The sequence below is a fragment of the Capricornis sumatraensis genome, chromosome 6 (genome assembly GCF_032405125.1).
Source record: "Capricornis sumatraensis isolate serow.1 chromosome 6, serow.2, whole genome shotgun sequence".
NCBI lineage: Eukaryota > Metazoa > Chordata > Mammalia > Artiodactyla > Bovidae > Capricornis > Capricornis sumatraensis.
Genome location: NC_091074.1, coordinates 96,055,655 through 96,070,455, shown reverse-complemented (window position 1 = coordinate 96,070,455; position 14,801 = coordinate 96,055,655). Strand labels below are relative to the sequence as shown.

Sequence of the window (14,801 nt, the reverse complement as noted above, 5' to 3'; positions counted from 1 at the left end):
CACACAGGCTGCCCCCAAGAGCACATCATGTCTGTTGAAATGTAATGTGCTGGCCCCTTCATGTCACCATGGAAGCTATCTCAGAACAAGAATGCTCTACACATGCCATGTTCTGCAAATATAAAACAATGGAATTGTCACTTTCTTTGTATTTAGTCTCCAGGTAAGCATATTATTGTTTTTGGCTAAAGATTCTTTCAAGTCTTAAAGAGTCAGCAGTGAGTTCAAGGTGACCTTTAAAACACACAGATGGTGGCTTTAGTAGTTTAGATCTATCAAAGGAATCATCACACCAGTAAGTCGCCAATGCCATTTTCACTATGGTTCTTTTTTTTTTTTTTTTCTGTCATCTATTATTGTCTGACTTTAAACAGAAGTATGCTGTTTAAAAAAAATATCCTTTCATTCCACAAAATAATAAATTCCACCAGATATGTACCAGGCATCGTGACAGCACCGTGACAAGCGAGAGAGACTTTGATCCCTGCCCATACCATGCTTAAAGCCTGAGTGCATGTTGGTGCTTCAGTCACGTCCAGTTCTTTGCAGCCCCATGGACTGTAGTCCCCCTGCCTCCTCTGTTCATGGGATTCTCCAGGCAAGAATACTGGAGCGGATTGCCATTTTCTCCTCCAGGGGATCTTCCTGACCCAGGAATTGAACCTGAGTCTCCAGCATCTCCTGCATCGCAGGTGGATTCTTTACTGCTGAGCCGTCAGGCAGGCCCTTACCGCCTAGGGGAAGATGTCAAATTTAGAAAGACATGCTGCAAAGCGTGTCATGTGTCCCACCCATCATCACGGTCTTCCTATCTAATGCTACCAGGGACACTGCCTCTCAAGCATTATCTTTATTGCATTTCTTTTCATGTGTCTATTGTCTATCAGTCCACTTATTATGAATGCCTAAGGCAGGGACTGGCCACCATCTTCTCAGCTGGAGCCCCAGTGCTCAGAACAGAGGCTCAGTGGTAAGACTCTTTCTGGGGAAAAGGACGTTTAAGCTGTGCTCTGAGCAATGAGAAGAAAATTAGTGGAGAAAGAAAAGAAAAGAAATTGGGGACTTCCTTGGTGACCCAGTGGTTAAGAATCTGCCCTCCAATGCAGGGGCTATTGGTTCAATCCCTGGTTGAGGTACTAAAATCCCATATGCTGCAGGACAACTGCCTGCACACCACCACTAGAGAGAAGTCTGCTCACCTCAACTAAGACCCAACAGAGCCAAATGTTAGTTTAAACAGCATATAGTGTTTTGAAAAATAAAAGAAAGTGGTCCTGGGCAGGAGAAAGTGTCAGTGCAGAGTCTTAGGGGTCAACATTGTGACCTGAGTGTGACTTGGCCAGGAGCAAAGCAAGAGTGACAGGGAGGTCATCAGGCCAGACTGGAAGTCCCTCCAGATCCTAAGGGGTGGGCCAGAGAATGGATTGTCCACTCAAGGACACTTTGAGAGTAAAAAGGGGCCAATGACAAGATGGAAAGGGGTACAGCAGAGGATAACAGGACTGTCTTAGGCCAGAGGGTCATCCTTTTTTGCACTAACTGTAGGATTTGCCAAATGATCCTTAAACTGGCTGATTAGATTTAGCTGAGGCTTCTCAGGGGGCACTAGTGGTAAAGAACCCACCTGCGAGTACAGGAGACATGAGAGATGCAAGTTTGATCCCAAGGTTGATAAGATTCCCTAGAAGAGGGTATGGCAACCCACACCGGTATTCTTGCCTGGAGAATCCCGTGGACAAAGGAGTCTGGCAGCTACAGTCCACAGGGTCGAAAAGTGTCAGACATGACTGAAGCGACTTAGCATGCACGCACACACGAGATGGTGAAAAGGCAGGCCTGACCATCAGGAGGCCTGACCTCCTCCATCAGGAGGGAGGTAAAGTCACAGTGGGATGAGTGCTGGGCAACTGTACCCAGAGCCGCTGGGCGAGAACAGTGGAAGGAAAGGGGTAGGTTGCTTGTGCTGACTGCAGGTCTTATTTTTGGAAATGCCTGGTGAATGCCAGGCCAGCATTGCCACGGGGCTGGGAGGTGGAGGGGATTGAAATAGAGATCCTAGGAGAGTGGTGGGTTTGAGGCGCTGCCAGGCTGAGTCTCCAGGGCCAAACCAGTGGGGCTGTCGGGTCTGTGAGATTTGTGAGGTCCTGAGGGAAACCCTGACCTCTGGGCTTGCCCCTCCCCGAGTGTAAAGAGAGGGGGATGAGGCTTCTGTGGGGAGAGAGATGGCAGAGTCAGGTCTTGGACCAGGCACCGTAGTTTGCAGAAGTCAAGAGCGAGTGTGGCCTATGTGGTAGCTGGGTTGGGCGGGCAGGGGCAGGAAGGTGAAGACTGAGGCCAAGAGGAAGCCCAGGGGAGCTGGAGTCCAAGGGTCTGAGAGGCACCTGTGCTGGGGAGCGTGTGAGGAGGGCGAGAGTTGTGGCCTGTGGGCTTCCCCAGTCCTGAGGTCATAGAGCGTTACAGCTCCTGCACTTGGGGTGGGCCCCAGCACCCTGCGCCGGCCTGTGGTTGTTGCATGTGATGGGTGGGACTCCTCCGCCTGCTCCTTTCCCATGTCAGCTTTTTAATATGTCAAAAATCATTTCAGGTACCCCAGAGCCCTGTATGCCAAGGAAAAAGAGAGTGCAGAGGCCTCTGAGCAGGTACCAAGTAGTGGTGCCATTTGCCTTTCTCAGGCCCTCCACAATTATCTTCCCACCCAGCCCAGTGGAACAACTGAGTCCTCTTATGTTTTCTGCATCTGAAATCCAGGTGCCCCAGACCTTCCTTCTTCATGACTTTCGAGGAGAAATAAGCCTTTTGGTCTTTGCGTCATCCCTTCCTCATTAGCCATTTTCCAGGAGTGTTGCCCTCTCATCATTTCCTCCCTCCCTCCCTTCCATTGCCCCCTGTATTGATTTTCATTATAGCCCCATGCCCCTCACACCCTCACCTCCTTTGCACACATGGGTGCACAAATTATGCACACACACACACATTCACTTATTCATCCCTCTTATGTGTCGGGGCCCTGTGGGAAGCCCTCCAGGAGAACTTACAGGTAAAGAAATGAGCAGCATGTATAGATGGTCTGATGAGGGTGTACCCCATTCTGTACACAGCTGGATACTGGAAGATTTGGTGACAATGCCTTTCTAAGGGAAAACGTTGTGACCACCCAGAATCAGAGGTCTGCAAAACCTTGTGGTCCTTGTCCAGGATGGACCTGGCTTGGGGACACCAGACAACATATTACCTGTCACCCGTGAATCTTAGAACAATGCCCTCTCCCCTCCCCTGCCCCCATCCCACCAGGTGGACTGGGAGGCAGGTGGATGCCTCTCTTTGGAAAGAGCTATGAGGCATCTTTTTCACTGTAAGTGCAATTCAGTATAAGGTAGCCAGGAAAAAAAAAAATGTATTCAGAATGTGACACATTTTTCAGAGACAGTGAGATAGCTTGTAAGAATATACACTTGTATTCCCCTACGAACAAGGAACAAATGTAAGTTAGGAGAAAGGATGAAGAAGGAGGTTCCACAGGATGGATACAAAGTCCAGAGCAGATGATGTAAGCAGTGGTTCTCAGCCTTCTGTTTGTGTGCAAATCACCTGGAGGCTGGTTAAAGCACAGATTGCTGGGTCAAACCACAACCCCCCACCCAGTTTTTAACTCACCAAGTTTGGGTTATGACTCAGAAATTTGGATTTCTGCCAAGTTCCCAAGTGATGCTGGTCTGGGGACCACATTTGAGCCTGTTCAAGATGCCCAGTGCCTACCTTAGCAAAACTAAGAATAGTGATAATTTGAGATGTTCCAAGTTCATTGGAGGATCTTTAAGTATATGTGCAGTAGTTTTTCTGTTTTATTTGATTGATTGAGACATAGTTAACCTTGAAACTGCTTCTGTTTGTGGAAACTTAAGTTCAGACAAGCACAACCATTTAATAGCTCTGTGATTTAGACAGCCTAATTAATCTCTCTGACCTCAGTTTACTGAATGATAAAAAGGGAAAACTAGTGTGCTATCTGGCTTGTTAATCGAGATGAACAAGGTAATGTGTTTAAAGTTCACCTTGTGGTTGTCCTATAGTTGTGTTTCCTGCAACTATGAATCTTTTTCTTTCATCAGTTCTGGAAAATACTCATCTATTTTTTTTTCAAATATTACTATCCTTCTTTCTTATCATTTCTTCCTTCATAGCTTGCTATTAAACATATTTTAGGCCTTACTCCATCCTCCATTCTTTCTTATTTTCTGTTGCCTTTTCTCTATGTGCTGCACTATTAAATGTCCTTGAATTGTCTTTTTGTTCATCAATTTTCACTTCATCTGTATCTAATCTACTTTAAACTCATCCACTGCTTTTTTCCATCAGTTATATTTTTTAAAATTTTCTAGCAGTCGTGTTTGTTCTGGTTGTTTCTCAAATAGTCCTGTACATTTTTGAGAGCATCTTATTGCTTGCTAGTTTTTGTGAGTCCCTCATTTGTTTTTTGAACATTTCAATTAGCTTACATTCTCAATCTAATGATTTCAATACAGAAAGTCCTTAGTGTATAAATCTATGTCTCTCCTGCTCTCTTTCTCTTCCTGCCTGCTTCCTCATAACTCCTGTTTCCTTTGGTTTGGGGTGATCTTTTGAGCTTGTATTTGATTGATATTCATCTGTGGGACTCCCGAGTGTTCTGTGCCAGGGACACTGTCCTTCGGGGTTGAAGAGGTTTTCTTCTTCATGGTCCTTGCTTCATTGTGGGAATCCTAGGTTCAGTTGCTCACCTAGCTGCTAACCCCAAGAATGGGATGTTCTCCCTGTGTCCACGCCAGTACTGATATTGGTATTTGTCATTAGGTGAAATACACTTTTTTTTTCTTATTTGTCACTCACTTTTCCCTGCTCAAGTTATAGCTCACTTTTTCTTATATACCTACATTTCAAAAGCAATCTGTGGGTTTAGGGAAAAAAAAAAAAAAAACCTTACTTTTGTTCACTGATGAATGAGACTGCATGACCCTCATATGCCCACAGTAAAAGCTGAGTTCTTTGAGTGCTCTCAGGTGCTGCCATCAGGGATCAAAGTGTGCCATTTCATTTGACACATGTGGCTCTGCAGCTATAGGTCAGCAAAAAGAGTCACAGCCTGTCTGAAGTGAAAAGTTTGAAGGGGGTTGTGGACTGATGTGAGTATCTCTTCGTTGGTCTGATCAAGGTCCCCATGAAGCTGGAGGAGAAGCAGTGTGGCCTGGTTTCATCTCATGAATTAGAGCAGAGGGAGAGAGAGGGGAGTCTGTGATAAAACTTGAAAAGGCAGATGTATGAAAGAAGAGCTTGGCATGGCCCCATATCTGGACCTGTGTTCCATACTGATCCTGCTTTCACTGTGTGTGGAAGTCCCACATGTCTAAATTTTACTGAAGTGGAAGACAGAAGCACCCAGAAGTTGCATTTTCTTTTCCGTTCTGTGGATCATTAAGGCTGGTACCTCTCCTGAGTCCAAGGATGCTCCTGGCATTATGCTGGCAAGCACACTACTGAGCAGGCTTCCCAGGTGGTGCAGTAGTATCAAATCCATCTGCCCAATGCAGGAAATACAGGAGACATGAGTTCAGTCCCTGGGTCAAGAAGATCCTCTGGAGTAGGAAATGACAACCCACTCCAGTATTTTTATGTGGAAAATCCCATAGACGGAGGAGCCTGGCTGGCTACCTGATACAGCGTCAGCTCTGGAAGGGAGCCCCCCCATGTCTCTCTGAACCTCCCCTCCAGGCCGCAGATATACAGCTCATCCCCCGCGCCCTCCTTTCCCCTCAGCCAGCCATGCTCTGCTCTGCTATGGGGAAAAAAAAAATACGCAGACAGTGAGAATGCTTGGTAGGCCAGGCTCTGCCCTGGCTGTTCTGTTCTGTCTGCAGCAGACACAATGCCATGACCCCAGACCTCGGTGGGTGAGGGTTGTCTTGACGGTCCTACCACCGCTTGGGTCCTTGCTTCCCTGTGAATGTCTGGGCATCTTTACCACATGTTTTCTCTGATCCAGGAAGTCATTGGAAGGGGGAGCCCCTCCAGGCTGCATCTGGCAGAATGAACACTCTCCTGACCTCAGTTTTGCCTTGTGCCTCATGTCTGTGATGTGCAAAACCTGCTCGTGGCAGAGCCTGAGACAGTCTATCCTTGGAGACAAGGTGAATCTCCTGCTGTCTCACCAGGGACCTCAAGTCAATCTTACAGTTTGATAGCACTGAAGTCCCTCACCTTGTAACAGCAAAACACAAATCTGTCGTGAGCCATGATTTGTCTTGGCTTCATCTGTCTGCTTCTTCCAAGAGACTCCCTGGAAAGAAATTCTTCTGGGGCTTCTGGGAACATGCTGAAGATAGTTGACCTGGAAGGTGGTCAACCTCAAGAGAGGCTGCAAGACTAGCGTTTTCTCTTTCCACTTTGGGCATCCACGTGACAAACCCGGTGGGTGTCCCAAGACAGTGGGGGTCTTTCTGAGGAACAGGAAGGGGCCAGGAGGAGGAGGGGCTACTTCAGCTTCCAAACAAGTGTTTTCCATATGTTAGATTAAAAATAACCCAGCCCAGGATCTGCCTGCAGCCAGCCAGCAGACACCTCACGGTTGCTGGCCGTTAGTGTCACCAAGCCTCTGGTCTTTGCCACCTACAGATGCTGGGCCTGTGGGTTTCCCTTCTTTGCCTCGTTTCCTGCCAGCTGCCTTGGGGGCCGCTCAGGCTGCATGTCCATGGTCTGTCCCTGTGCCTGCTGCTCCTTAGACTGTGCTCACCAGGTAGCTGTTGCCACTGGTATCCCAGGAGCTGGCACAGGCTGCCTGTCTGGAGCTCTGTGAGAGAGACTCCTCCAGGGCCTCTTCTCGGGGGGATCCTCAAGGAAGTGTGTGCCTTTACAGAAATCACTGATCGATTTTTGTCTCACACCAGCTCTTTTAATGCCATTTTTCTTATGAAATATTCAACACACACAAGAGTGCCTCACTCTATACGTGTATCTTAGTGTACCTTTTCTAGAGCCAGAGCTCTTTTTTTCTTTCACTCTTTACCACCTCGGTATACATTTCTCAGTGAAATCGTTCAGATTTACCTATCTGGGAACTTCTTACAGGTAGAATCACAGCATCCATTTATACTTATGAGAGTCACTTGTGCTTTGTATCACTGTCGTTTGTTCATTTTATTCATGACATTCTGTGGTATGAATACCCCAAGACTGACTTACTCTGTACTCAGCAGATACTTAGCTTGTTTACAATTTTTGATAATGACAGATAAAGCTGATATAAACATCCCCACACACGTTACGGGTGCAGAATGCATGCATTTTGTATATCTTGGAGTGTATCGCTGACACAGGGAATAAATAGGTTCAGTTTCAGTGAGTGAGTGAAGTCAGCAGAGAATTCCAAATTGTTTTCCAAAATGATTGAACCAATTCATGCACCTGCTGGCGGTAAATGAAGACGCCTTTTGCCCTCATTCTCAGCATTTTATTATTTTCCGTCTTTTTATCTTTTGCCAGTCTGGAAGGGGCATAGTGTTATTTCCACTGTGGGCTTCATTTCCATTTCCCCATTTCTAATGAGGTGATTGCACCATTTCCCTGTCATTCTGCAATCCTCTGTCTGTTTTAACAATAAAAGGTCAATCAAGACTTAAGGCAAGATAGAGTGATGGGCATTGGACATGGATTCAGAAAGTCAGAGTTCAGATCAATTTAATAGTCTCCAGGACCCAAAGGTCCAAGATACAAAGGTGAAAGTAAAGTTAGTTGTCACTCGTGTCCTACTCTTTGTGACCCCATGGACTGTAGCCCGCCAGCCTCCTCCATCTATGGGATTTTCCAGCCAAGAATACCAGAGTGGGCTGCCGTTTCCTTCTCCAGGGGATCTTCCCAACCCAGGGACTGAACCCACGTCTCTAGCATTGCAGGCAGACTCTAAGCCAGCAGGGAAGCCCAAGACACAAAAGACTTGAAATCAAAGAGAATGTTATTTTGGAATGGCCTATGGACATCGTTATCCTAAGTTAACCTTTTGTGTGTATTTGCATAAATTCTTAATGCTTCATATTTAGAATTTGTATAATTCTCTGAATCTTCAAACTATCCAATTTGTTTGCCACTGATGCTTATAAACTAAGCAAAGCAGGGGTGAGTAATCCTGCCTTATAAAATAGCTTCCCTAAGAGATAAACTCAGTTCTTCCTTGTATAAAACTGTTTTTCCTTTTCTGTGTGGTTGTTTTTCGATTTGACAGCAGCCAACTGGCCTTCATGGGCCATGTGACCATGAAAGGGAGCTTACACTTTGGGGTGCAGGCGACCTGCTTGGGTTTGGGGGAAGGGCTGTTTTCACAGTGTGGAAGGTTTCAGAAGCAGTCCTGCAGAGGTCGAGGGGAGTCTGGGTGTGTCCCGCCACCCACACCAGCTGCCCTGAGCACTGAGGCATGGAAGGAACCTGTTCGCCGCGCACAGCCAAGCACAACTTAAAAGAAACTTATTTTTAAAACAAAGTTCCAACCCCATGTGACACAGCTGAGCTCTCATGTCCTGGGCTCACTTTTTGAGATGAATCTACAAGGCCAAAAGTGACTGCGTCAGCTTCCAAAGCTGGTCCTGTGGATGTGGTCTCTTACAGCCAAGGGAAGGCATCAGAAATTTCCCCACAATGGGGAAATCCCATGACAGTTTTGGCACATTTGGGCCTCTTCCCAAAGTACAGTAGACTGGACACATTGCTTAACATTTGGGGGCCTCAGTTCCCTCATTTTAGAAAATGACAAGGCCGGCAATGCTTTCTGGGACCTTCTGAGATCTCAGCGACTCACCCTCTCACATCTTGTGATCCCAAAGGTTTGAGTTGCTGAGAGGGGAAGATAGGCTGAGGATGGTGATGACTAAGGAGTTCAGTTGGGGGAGGGGATTCACCTCCATTCTTCTGCCTTTGCAGCCCTCACCTAGACTGCACCCTCCCACAGTCCCACGGGTCTTCCTGGGCAGGGCAGAAGACCTCTCCCTACAGGGCAATGGGTGTCTCTGTTTGGCATCAGGCTCACAAGTCTCATCCCTGGATAAGGGAAGGGAGTGGCATCAAGGAGGGGACCAGGAGGCCCCTCGGGGACCAGGAGGCAGAGCCAGGGCAACCAGCACAGCCCTGCTTCTGCTCATTGGTCCCCAGCCCCCAGTGGCGGATATTTTCTTCTCCTGGTGACATCATCCGACGCTATCGCATGGTGGTTTAGTAACTAAGTCATGTCCGACCCCATGGACTGTAGCCCAGCAGGCTCCTCTGTCCATGGCATTCTCCAGGCAACAATACTGGAGTGTGTTGTTATTTCCTTCTCCAGGGGATCTTCCTGACCCAGGAATCAAACCCAAGTCTCCTGCATTGTAGGCAGATTCTTTACCATGGGACATTTTAAGTCCCAGTCCTGCTTTCTCCTCCCTGTAAAAGGGAGAGTGAGCTTGACAGAATGAAGAGGGTCCTAGGACGTGGGAGCCTTTCCTGGCCTCCATCTGGGCTCAAGAATATTCCTAGTTAAAATGCCCACCAAACACCCCCTCCAGTGACACACCCTGGGTTGGGTGGGGGAACTGCACTGTCTGGAATCTAACCCAAAAGCAGACCTCATGGAAGAGAGGGGCTGAGTGCAGAGGGCTGCACAGACTCCACTGTTCTGGGGTGCTGTGGGATTCATGTGCCTGTGCCCTGAGCCAAGCTGTGCTCCAGGTGAATGGAGGACTCACCCCCAGAGCCTGGGCCTCTCCTGACATCCCCTCAGTGCTCCCAAGCCTGCTGGGTGTTCCTTGTCTGGGACTCGAGGTGTCATCGAGCTGTGAGCTGGGCCTCCCTGGGTACCAAGCCCTTGACCCCAAGGTCAAGACGCTGCTGCAGGCTGCCTGCCCGGGGCGCTCCTCCCCACCCCTAGCAGGCAGTAGGAGTGATGGTGACGCACTGTCTTCTCTCTTCCAGGATCAGGGCCAAGGACAATGGGTCCTACGCCCTGTGCCTGCTGCACGAGGGCAAGGTGCTGCACTACCGCATCGACAAGGACAAAACGGGGAAGCTCTCCATCCCTGGCGGGAAAAATTTCGACACTCTCTGGCAGGTACATGTCCTCCTGGACCTTTATAGAAGACCTGGGTCCTTGCTGAGACCTGCCCAATCAGAGTTCCACATTGCACCCTCCAGGTTCCTGGATGCGTTGGTCTAGGGTTACCACATTAGGTGACTGAGGCTCCCATAGCTCGTTCAGGGCCCCTTGGCTCTTGGCACCAGGCAGTGGTACCTAACCAGGACTACACGTGGTTTAACAGGAGATCCTGCCTTAAGGCACTAGAGACGTTCTACCTGGAGCCCAGAGCAGCCTTTCAGGCAAATACACAGTAAAGAAAGGTGTAGATGGCTGGGAAGGGAGTCTTAAAGGTGGCTAATCAGACTATTCTTTGAATTGTGAGGGGCCAAATTTAATATAAAATGTCAAGTGCCATTCTTGCTGCAAAATGAATCGCTGCAAAATTAAGGCAACCTAGTGGTCATCATTTCCTGCGTGTCAGGCCACCACTTGTATAGGATTATCCACCCCTGGCCTAAAAAGGAGTTCGTCTTAACCCAGATAGTAAAGCCCGAAGCAATGTGTAATATGAGAGTTACTTAGGCACTAGTGAGCTCTAACCCGATGTTCACCGCTGCTTTCCACCAGGTACGAACGACTTGGCTTCATTCTAAATCACAGCTCCATGAGGAAATGGCAGAACATCCTATAAACTGTAGTGGGCCCAGAGGCAGAGAAAACCAAAGGACTCTGCCACACCAAGAACGACAGCTACATTGAGTTTTTATAGGTGCAGGATGTCACTGGGGAAGGGTTCAAATGGAGGCCCCACCCGGAACTTCATGGGTGGCAACAGCAGGAAAGTACCAGGCTCAAAAAATCTTGTCTTTTTAAAACCTGAGATCAGGGATCCCTATTACCTTTAAAGCACTCAGAGTAACCACCACATGATGCATTTTGGCTCTTAACTGTAACTGGAAGAAAATCTTTTTCTTTGCATGCTGGGTATTTTAATATTCATGCACATTAGTCATAATGTTGACATTATCTTTTGGTTTGTAGCTCATTGCCGTGTAGCTCATTATTGACCACAGTCTTTGCTTTATTTTAATGGTATTGTTTTGAAAGAGTGTTTGCTCAATGCAAATCAGAGAGATGAGTAGGGAATGTTGCCTTCTGGAATTAATTTCCCATCAGAGACTCTCACCTCCTACAAGAATCGCTGATGGTGTGCATTGAAAGGCACTGGCCTCCATCCGTCAGTCTGATGCTTGAAGGTCCTGGGCTCCATCACTGCCACACAGCCATTGGATTTCTCCTGAATGACCATTTTCCCTGAGTGAGTCCACTCACAGTCTCCAAGTCTGCATGCTGACTTTAATGTTAAACATCTTTAATTGCTGGAAAATTCCCTTCCAAGACTTTTTCCGGTATTTACTGATTCTGCTACCATATCGTAGTAGTCAGCCTTAATTAAATCTTTCCCCTGTATGTTTGTTTAAGAAAGAGCCTCGAAAGTGCCAGCAGGACCTTCCATTTTCATGAGTGTGATTTCATTGTTCTTTCTTGACAACAATAAGGTTCCATGGTACCCTTCCCCTACCCAGGAATCTGGTGCTGTTTTTCTGAAAGTTGGTAATCGCTTCACTACTCTAGTTTCCCTTTCTGTAGAGAACGAATCAACACACTTAAGGATCACGTCTGGCCCTGAGCTGCTTTTGTGTAGTCCCTGAAGAAAAATGCTTTCTATATTTCAAAGGGTGATTTTTTTTTTTAAATAAAGAACTATGTGACAGAGATGATATGTGGAATGAAAAGACCTAAAATATCAGTATCTGGCCCTTTACAGAAAATGTTTGCGTACCCTTGCCCAAGAGGGAAATCTTTATGTACATGCCCACCTCCCACCCATCCTTTTGGAGTAGATTGTCTGAAACCATAAGCATGTAAGGAGATATTTGAATGATACTGGAGAGATGCATGGGATATTTCAGCTGTTGTAGGGATCTCAATACTATGTCTGAGAACACACCGTTGCATTTAACAGAACAGAGAGAGCTTTGCAGTCCATTTCAGTAGTGTGTTAGGGCTGGTCATACTGGAATATCTATAAAGAGGGTGGATCTCATGTTGTGTTCTTTCCACAATAAAATAAGATTTTAAAGAAGAATGCTCCCTGGAAGGATAAAATACATTCATTCAATGAACATTTACCCAAATAGGTAAGTTTTGAGAGAAAAAACAGGTTTAGGAGCCAAGAGTCCATAACTGGAAAAGGAATCAATAAATAGATAAGAAAGAAATATCAGATAGAAGGATTTTAGTTTGTCTGAAGAGGAAATGTCTATTTGAGAAAAGAAAATGTGAAAAAGAGAAAAAACAGGTTTAGGAGCCAAGAGTCCATAACTGGAAAAGGAATCAATAAATAGATAAGAAAGAAATATCAGATAGAAGTATTTTAGTTTGTCTGAAGAGGAAATGTCTGTTTGAGAAAAGAAAATGTGAAAACTAAGGCTGTCTTCCTGTTGCATAATTTTGATTAGGTATAAATAAATCTACTTGCCATTCATTTCCTTTTTCATATAGGAATCAGACATCATGATTCATAGTTTCCTGGGCACCATTAGCCAAGGGTGTCCATGTTCTGTGAACATAAGGCCAATCTCCAAAGGGCCAGCTTTCTCCATGCCCTGGATCTTATGTCACTCATGCAGTGATATCTTCTCTCTGAAACTTTTGGGCTGAGTTATTTGGTCCCTCCAAAGCCTTTGCCCACAGCACTAATACAGAATCCATTACTCTACATTATAATTCATTTATAGCCTTCTCCACCAAGGAAGTAAGCACCTCAACAGTAGGAAATGTGTCTCCTTCACCATAGTTTACCTTTTGTCCTATCTCAGGGCCTACCAACCAACAGAATGTTTGTTGAAAGACCGAATAAATGAATTCATTGTTATAGTATCACATGGATATAGAAGAATATAAACAAAGACACGCAACTTACCACCAAAGAAAGGAAGAAGAAAGGAAAGGAAGGAAGGAGGGAAGGGAGCAAGGAGTAGAATAAGGTTAAAAAGGAAAGGTGGTGTGTGGAATTCTGCCAGAAGTCTGAGGGTGGCAGAAAAGAGGTGTAGGGAGGAATTAGGAAGACCACCTGTTGTTTAGGGCTGTCCTTGAATCACTTTTAAAATCCAAAAGGGGAGTCAGCTGCTCCAGGTAAGGAGCATTTCCTGCCCCCATTATTTATGATACTTTCTTACTTTTTTCTTTTTCAGCTGGTCGAGCATTATTCTTATAAATCAGATGGTTTGTTAAGAGTTCTTACAGTTCCATGTCAAAAAATTGGTGGGCAATCAGGTGAGTAGCCAAGACATTGGAGTTTCACTCTTTCAGATGCTGATAATAATCAGCCTCATTTTAAATTTGATCTGTTGCAAAGTCAAACCAGATGGGATGAGACTTTGGTTTTACTGATTGATTAAAATGATTACTCCAACTGTATATTTATCATTCATCAAAAGCTAGTCAATTTAAAAATGGATTTGTTTTTATTGCTTATATGAGAAAATTGAATGAAAGAGGATAACAAGAAATGTATGCAGAAAATATATCTGCTTCTCAAGCAGTAATATTTTACAGTCGTGTTGATTGATCTGCAGTGGGGGAGGGGATAAATAGATGGTTTTCTCTGACACAGCACTAATTGCGCATGTTCTTTCTAACCAGGAAATATTAACTTCCGTCCACAACTTCCAAGTTCTCATCCTGGGGTAAGTGTTACTTAGCCAGGCCATTAATGATGAAGCAGTTGTATATCAGCACAATGAAAAGTATTTTTAGACAAAGGATTTATGGTCATTGCTTTTATTACACTTGATAAACTGGGATTGCTGGTGCAGCTAGAATCAGCCTATTTTCAGTTCTGAACTAGCTAAGTTAGCTTCTTTGGTAGGTTAAAATCCCTCCGTTTTCTAAAAGTATATGAAATATCCATGTAACCCAATGTTAAATCAGAAATATACCTCCTGGTAGATTTTGGAAATGGTAACATATTATTCAGGCTCAGCCCTGACCCATCCATGAGGAGTCATGTTTATGATCCCTGTGACCACATGCATGATGGGTAGGAAGCTGGGTATATAAGTTGTCTCAGTGAGGTTGACTGCCAAACTCTTTTGGTTAAATCAGATAAGACATTGTTATCAGAAAACTCACCCTTTCCAGGAGAGCTGCTTTGGCCATAGCTTGGTGGAGGAAGGCTTGGAATGGGGGTGCTTGGTGCTATCACTTGAGAGAAGAAGCCTCTAAATAAAGATGGAGTTGAAGGCTTGGCAAGAACCCACCACCCCCTCCACATCAGTGGGTGGTAAGAATGTGATCTCTCCACACTTCTACATGTGGGTTTGGCCAACACATGCCTGATGCTCCTGAAGAGAGAGAATTCCAGCTCTCTCTTCTCTCCAAACTATTAGGAGCTGACACATAGATTTATACTCCAAGCAGGAATTATGTCCTGCTACTTTGAAGGGGACCTCACTGTGGACTTTTGATGCCCTTTAATGACATTTGTGAGGTTTAAAAATTCCCTCAACATGAGCTATGTGCTCTATACCTCACTTTCTGCCCATTAACCCTTAAAATCTGCAGAAGATGAAATGAACCCTCCACCCATGGTAGGGGCTATTGACTTGTTCAGAAGCTGCACCTATGCTAAACCAAGCAGTCTTTCTGAGGCAGCTCTTGTCTCCGAATC

General features: G+C 45.7%; 1 protein-coding gene across 2 annotated transcripts in view; it reads left to right on the top strand.

Annotated features, from left to right (window-relative positions):
• The window catches only part of SYK (spleen associated tyrosine kinase), a 56,590-nt gene that overhangs the window by 8,576 nt on the left and 33,213 nt on the right, over positions 1-14,801 (top strand). For both annotated transcript variants that reach the window (XM_068973949.1, XM_068973948.1), the window contains exons 3-5: positions 9,964-10,099; positions 13,324-13,405; positions 13,775-13,818. In XM_068973949.1, coding sequence (XP_068830050.1) covers positions 9,964-10,099; positions 13,324-13,405; positions 13,775-13,818 — 262 coding nt within the window. The remainder of the gene's footprint in view (positions 1-9,963; positions 10,100-13,323; positions 13,406-13,774; positions 13,819-14,801) is intronic.